Source organism: Oryza sativa, chromosome 4 (assembly GCF_034140825.1).
Source record: "Oryza sativa Japonica Group chromosome 4, ASM3414082v1".
Lineage (NCBI taxonomy): Eukaryota > Viridiplantae > Streptophyta > Magnoliopsida > Poales > Poaceae > Oryza > Oryza sativa.
Window position 1 is genome coordinate 17903674 of NC_089038.1, and position 7310 is coordinate 17910983.

Here is a 7310-nt window from a genome sequence, read left to right on the forward strand (position 1 = left end):
TGGCGTGGTCGTTGACGACGGGAGAGGCACCGAGCTTGGCCGGTGGTGTCTGGGAGCCAGCAACTCGAGCCAACCTGGGCCAAGTGGGGACGGTGGCATGCAGTGGGAGACATAGGCCGGCCGGTTGTGGAGGCACGCGATACGCCGACTCGACTGGTGCGGTGACAGGAGGCAAAGTCAACGAGCCAGGAGACGAGGTGGACGGCCCAGGAGCCCAGTCATGACGTGGCCTAGTTGAAGTGGAGGTGGAGTGTGACCCGGGCATCGTCACTCCACGATTGGTGCATAGGGGCGGTGAAGTCCTCCAGGAACTCAAGATCAGTTGCACTGGAAGAGTTAGTGGGAACCTTGGCAAAAGGGAATGAACTCTCATCAAACAAGAGATGCCTAGAGATGATGACTCTATTTGTGGCGGGATCAAAACACTGGTGCCTTTTGTGGTGGAGCGGGGTGCATGTTTGTCGGGGGTGGCGGCGGAGAGGTTTGGGTAGCACTTCCATCTGAAGACGCGAAGGTGTGTGTTGGTGGGGTGGACTCCATAAAGGGCAAAGAACGGGGTGTGGTGGTCAAGTGTTTTGGTTGGGTGTCGGTTAATGAGGTGAGTGGCGGTGTGTAGGGCCTCAACGCAAAAGGTGTTAGGAAGGCTAGCTTGGAATAATAGGAAGCGAACAATGTTGTTAAGGAAACGAAGGATGCGCTTGGCTCTACCATTTTGGGGAGAGGTGTGGGGGCAAGACATGAGGAGCTGAACACCATTTGTGAGGAAAAAGGTGCGGGCGGCGGAGTTAACTTGCGGCCATTCTCACATTCAACGTTGCGGATATTGGCGAAAAATTGAGTTTTAAGATAGGCGAAAAAGTGGGAGAAGGGGGAAAAGGTGTCGGATTTAAAGCGAAGCGGGTAAGTCCAAACATAGTGCGAACAATTGTCAAGAATGACAAGATAATATTTGAAACCCGAAATCCTAATGACAGGAGATGTCCACAAATCACAATTTATCAACTCAAAATTGGCCGAAGCCCTAGTGACAGAGGTGGCAAAAGGAAGGCGGCCATGCCGTCCAAGCTAGCAAGCGTGGCAAACTCCAGAGAATCCACCTTTGACCAGAGGCACAACGGAGGAGAGCCGAGCAAGCGCGTCGTGGCCGAGGTGACCGAGGCGGCAGTGCCAAATGTCGGTGCTGGTGGCGGCGAGGGCTGTGTCGGCAGTGGATGGAGGCTGGGCATGGTGGAGGGGGCAGAGTGGACTGGAGCTATTGAATTTGGCGATCACGGTCCTGGTGCGCATGTCCTTTACAGAGAAACCAAAAGGGTCAAACTCTACAGAACACCAATTATCAATAACAAAGCGACGAACAAAGATTAGGTTTTTGATAATAAGTGTAGAGCAAAGAATGTCACGGAGTGTGAAGGAGCGCTTGGGCGATGTAGGTTAGTCTGCCCAATGGAAGACACTGGGATAGTGGAGCCATTGCCGACGACTATGTGGGAGGGAGAGTTGGGGTTTGGAGGGTGTGTGAAGGAGAGGGTACCGAAGTCAGATGTCATGTGAGCCATAGCACCGGTGTCCATGTACCATTCGTTCGTGGCGGGCTTTGGGAGCATCATGGTGTTGAAGGAGCCTGCGAGAGATGCTTGGTCCCATTGAGAAGGGGTGCGGGCGAACCAGCCCATTGGTTGCTGGAAGCCCATGGGGGTGGGCAGCTGAGATACCAGCTGTTGGGTGTTGACGGTCGTTACAGACAAATTTCGACCGTCAATATAAGTAAAAGAATGGAGAACTAGCAATGCTTGTAATGCATATTTATTTCAGAATAATATAGTTCCACTTGTACTTGGAGAATAATATGTTGCAGAAATTTAGTAAATAAAATTAAGTGAAAGTGAAGACACCTCACTCCTAAGCAAGCTTATGGATAAGAGGGCCCACAAGATAGCTGTAATCGTCATGAAAACCGCCTCTGCATCCATAACCGTCTAAAGGACCCACATGTCCGTGCCTCTGCCAAAAGTGAGGTCGGTTGGAGCCAACCATTGTTCGGCCAAACCCTGGTCAAGCCGGCTCGGGTCCCCCTTACACGTGGACGTCCAGGATGAGCTACTTATGACGGTTACGAGGGTAAAATGGATATTGCGCATCAGAGTAACCGTCATACCGACCCTATAAAAGGAGGAGCTCACTTCGCTTCTCAATACACTCAAGCAAGCTCAAGATTCCTCTTCATACTTTATATTAGTAGTTTAGTGCTAAGTGGAAGTAGTATATATATAGTATTTCTCGGAGTCCTCGGAGCTTTCGGAAGAGTTTCGGTATGGCTCTAGTAGCTTTTATATTCTCTTCTGTTATACTTTCCGAATTAATGAAATACTCTTCTTTATATATTCTCAGTACTTTATTTAGTATGAGTACTGCTTTTACTTTATACTTGTGTCGGTATAATTATATGGTTGGCCTACCAGAGAGGTGTAATGGTGTGGGTTTAGTGTCCGATTTATCGGTTGCTCTATATCATCTGCAGAGGTGTAGAGTTGTATTTATTAATGTAAGCAAGGTGTTTAGATTAGTAAGTATAATTATCTGGGCATATATGCTGCGTGACAGCAGAGGTGGACCGCTGATGGTGACAGCTCAGTACGAGTATTCCTCCATGTTAGTACATATTCCTAAGACAAATTCCTGGGAATGGTACTCCTCCGTATTTAGCCCCGTTAGGGGATATTCATACATTAATTATGTCTCCATTAGCTTATTGATTTCATATATTTAATCCCATTTTTTTTCAAACGATAGGTGATTTACATGAGGGAAAACACCACCCACGATGATTTCATAAGGGCTGTTCAAGAACAACTGATGGGATTCAACAACGAGCAGATTCTTGATCCCGTAGGAGAATTCTATTACGATGGAAAGCCTATTCATCAAGCCAGTCCTTTTTCTTCCGATCTCACGAAGTTGTAGTATACGACAGAAACAATAATTACAAAGCCCGAAGGAATTGTAATACATGTATATATTTATATATGCATACATGGATTTACTTTTGTGTGTACTTATTTTGGAAATATAATATATGTGTGTATATTTACTTAGGTGCGAACTCATATTTTTAATATATGCACATGGCCTATATTTACTTAAGTGCATATATGTGTGTATTATATGTATTTATACATATGTATGCATATTGCATATATATGTGTGAAAACATGTAGTACACATATATGCACTTAAGTAAATATAGGCCATATTTACTTAATTAAGTGCATATATATATAGATGTGTACTCTATGTATCTGTACATATATATGCATTGCATATACATATGTATAAATACATATAGTGTACACATATATGCATGTGTGTAATATATACATTTATATATTATGCATATATATGTATTTAAACATATATATGCATATATATGTATAGGCAGCACACAGCACAACCAAAATAAAAAAATAAAAAATATCTGTAGTCCCGGTTGGTAGGGACTAAAGATGGCTAAGCCGGCCACATGGTTCGGCTATCTTAAGTCTCGGGTATTTGAACCGGGACTAAGGACTGCTATCTTTAGTCCCGGATTCTTCCTCCCGGTTCATTATTCGGGAGTAAAGGGGGTTGCGAACCAGGAGAGAAGAGGGTTACTCCGGTAGTAGATGTACTTTCCCCGTTTCCCGTTGCAACAAGGCATGAATAGTTTGAGGCTGAACTGGGATTGCCGCGTTCCAACAGCCAGAAATCTTCATCAAACATTTGCCACCCTGGATCAAGTGGATCACATCACTCACCACTGGATCAAGTGGATCACTGTTATTGTCATCGATGCCCTGCGTGCACGGTTAGAGCAGCTTTCATAAGATGGATTGAGCTGGTGATCGAAATGAACTACACGTCGGACTGGATGATGATATGGATAAGAGAAGGGAGGAAAGAGGGTGCAAGCGGATGGTAGATTAGTCGCTAGGGCACACAAACTCCAAGGAACCTTGTGAATTATTTTTGTCAGTGTTGCAGCCGAGTGAGAGAGTGAAGGGCAAAGAAGAAAGAGATTGATGTGATTAAAAAATTAATAAAGATTTTTCTTGTTAAACGTGTCAACAGCATAATATTGTACTCTCTAGCTATAAGACATGGTACATATTTATAACCTATAACGGGCGATATTATTAAGGTGTTGTTTGGAACTTTGGATGGGACGTCCCTGTCACATCGAATATTTGCATATTAATTAAAAGTATCTTTTAATTAGGAGCATTAAAGATAAACTATTGACAAGACCCATTTCATAACCCTGGACTAATTCCCGAATTAATCCATGATTAGTCTATCTGATGCTACAGTAAACATGTGCTAATTATGGATTAATTAGGCTTAAAAAATTATCGCGCGAATTAGCTCTCATTTATGTAGTTAGTTTTCTATAAGTAGTATATGTTTAGTATTCCAAATTAATATCCAAACATCCAATATGACAGGACTAAAGTTTAGTCCCTCAATCCCTTACGTACCCATGAATTTTCGTCCAATTCCTTCTGTGCCCCTGAATTTTGCCTTGTCTCCTACGTACCCTTGAGTTTTTATTTTCATCCCTTATATGCCCATTCCATGAGTTGACTGTCAGTTGACCGTTAGATTTTTTCCAAAAATATCTATATTACCCTTGTGTCTTACTTATTGCTTAGTACAGAGTAGTTGATTAAAAACACATGGTCCTTAATGTAAAAGTTGATTCGTTTATAAAAACAAACATTCCATAATTACTTAATCTAAAACAATTTGGTTTTATTGATGAAATTTATCAAAAATTTATTCAAATCAGATTTGATGAAATTTTTTGAAAATTTTCGCTGAAATTTAAACCCAAATAAGAAACCACTTTGGTTTTTCGAATTTCGAATAAAACATTTTTTGGATTTCATTATCTTTAAAAAAATATTTGAAAAATTAATTTTTTTTTCAAAATCCAATGTTAATAATCATGTCCCTTTTTGATTTTTAGATTAAGTTGTTTTTATAACGAGACTTATGTTTTTAAATTTGAAAGCATAAAGTAGAAGGGAAGGGCAATATAGTCATTTTAGGACAACATAGGTATAAAAGAGATCAAAATAAAAACTCATGGGCATACAGAGGATGAGGCAAAATTCAGGGGCACGTTTGGGATTAAGTGAAAACTCATGGGTACATAAGGAATTTTCTCATTTTTAATTCCTGTCACATCAGATGTTTTGATACTAATTAGAAGTATTAAAGGTGGACTATAGACAAAACCCATTCTATAACCCACTAATTCACGAGACGAATCTATTGAGCCTAATTAATCCATGATTAGCCTATGTGATGCTATAGTAAACACGTGTTAATTATGGATAATTAGGCTTAAAAAATTTATCACGCGAATTAGCGTAACTAGTTTTGTAAGTAGTCTATGTTTAATATTCCAAATTAATATCCAAACATCTGATGTGAAAGGTACTAAACTACCTAGATACAAACACCACCTAAACCTGCTCTTTCTCACTCTAATCGCTAGTCTTCGCGGTCCATATCTCATAACACTTACATCTCTGTCGCGAATCGCCTAAACTAAGATCAATCCAGTCATTACAATGTCACCATGTGAACACGTATGCTTCTCTTCATTCATTCTTTGACTTCTTCTCCTAATTTAATACTCCTCCATTCTAAAATATAAGAAGTTTTAGATTTAGACATGGTTATTAAGTAAGTATATATAGAAGTGAATGGTGAAGGGTTATAATTAGATGGGTAGTGGAGGTAGGTAAGAAAAACGAACGGATGAGAGTTAAGATTGGTTGGTAAGAGAATGTTGGTAGAGAAGTTGTTACATTTTGGGACAAATCCTTAAATCTAAAAATTATTATATTTTGGGACGGGAAGTAGTATATGCCGCTTTCTTTGCGTTCACAGGGACAAGACACAGGTACGAGGTAACTATGCTTTGCACGACGACTTTCCATGCCACGGCCGTCAACAAGATCAGACCGTACGTACTACAGTCAGCAATAAACGGGCCTATAAATACACGACGTCTCTCCGCTGGCTTACACACACAACAACAACTTACATCGCAAGCTAGCTAGATCGATGGCGATGACCAATTGCCTCCTCGCGCTCGCCATCGCGGGCGTCGTGCTCGTCTCCCTCCCTGGACTCTCGCGCGGCGACGGCGAGTGCAACCCGAGCGGCGCGATCCGGTCGAGCACGACCCACCGGTGCCAGGACTGCTGCAAGGCCGGCCAATCCTACCCGACGTACACTTGCTCGCCGCCGACCACCGGGAGCAGCACCGACGCGGTGATGACGCTGAACGACTTCGACGCCGGCGGCGACGGCGGCGGCCCGTCGGAGTGCGACGAGATGTACCACAGCAACACGGAGCTGGTGGTGGCGCTGTCCACGGGGTGGTACGCCGGCGGCAGCCGCTGCGGCAAGAGCGTCCGGATCAACGCCAACGGCAGGTCCGTGCTCGCCAAGGTGGTCGACGAGTGCGACTCCCAGCGCGGCTGCGACGAGGAGCACGCCTACCAGCCGCCGTGCCGCCCCAACGTCGTCGACGCGTCGCAGGCCGTGTGGGACGCGCTCGGCATCACCGGCGAGGACGTCGGCGAGTACGATATCACTTGGTCGGACGCATGACATCCAAACTTTTTCATCATGTCATCAATTACGAATTAAGCTATGAGATCGTGTAGCGTACTCGGGTGGATTAAAGTCTTAATAACGAGCACGGTCACATCCGAAATGAATAAATATTAAAACACTGTAATAAAGGACATGGGCATTGCTGCAAAAGAGCCCTACCGCCGAGGACTTCTGAGAATGACCGTGCACTAGGTTGTCCACACATTTCAGCCTTCAGATTACTGGATTTCTTTTTATTTTACGTTTGAGGTCTTTTTTTAAAAAAATATTTTACAAATAAACTCTTGAGAAAACTTACTCTTCGAATGAAACATTTCCATGATACGCGACATGGTGCGGTGCGGCGCTGGATGTTTAACCGGGTTAGCACGAGTAGAACGCCTGGCGCCAATGAACAGTACCTGACAGAGAACTTTAGGTTTAGGGGGTTTTGGTTGACTTTAAAAATTGAGAAAGAGGAATAATTTAATTTGTACATTCAACTAGGTATTTTTGGATAATGTCAGGTATTTCAAGATGTGAACTTTTCCCGAAATCAATAGTGGCCAATATTATGATGAATAGGTAGTATAAATAGATTTTATAATTTCCTAATTGTAGGGTTTTGATATTTATTTGTTCTCTAACATTTTTTATTTATG

General features: G+C 42.9%; 1 protein-coding gene and 1 long non-coding RNA gene across 2 annotated transcripts; both read left to right on the top strand.

Moving 5' to 3' along the window:
• Nucleotides 1-2203: 2203 nt before the first annotated feature.
• On the top strand, nucleotides 2204-3092 carry LOC136356399 (uncharacterized). The gene is made up of 2 exons (XR_010741184.1): nucleotides 2204-2309; nucleotides 2791-3092. It is a non-coding gene; the product is annotated as an uncharacterized lncRNA (long non-coding RNA).
• Nucleotides 3093-6074: 2982 nt separating this feature from the next.
• LOC4335579 (putative ripening-related protein 1) lies at nucleotides 6075-6869 on the top strand. Its single transcript, NM_001419250.1, has one exon. It carries the CDS (start codon nucleotides 6112-6114, stop codon nucleotides 6661-6663), a length of 552 nt encoding a protein of 183 aa, NP_001406179.1. The 5' UTR covers nucleotides 6075-6111; the 3' UTR covers nucleotides 6664-6869.
• The last annotated feature ends 441 nt before the right edge of the window (nucleotides 6870-7310 follow it).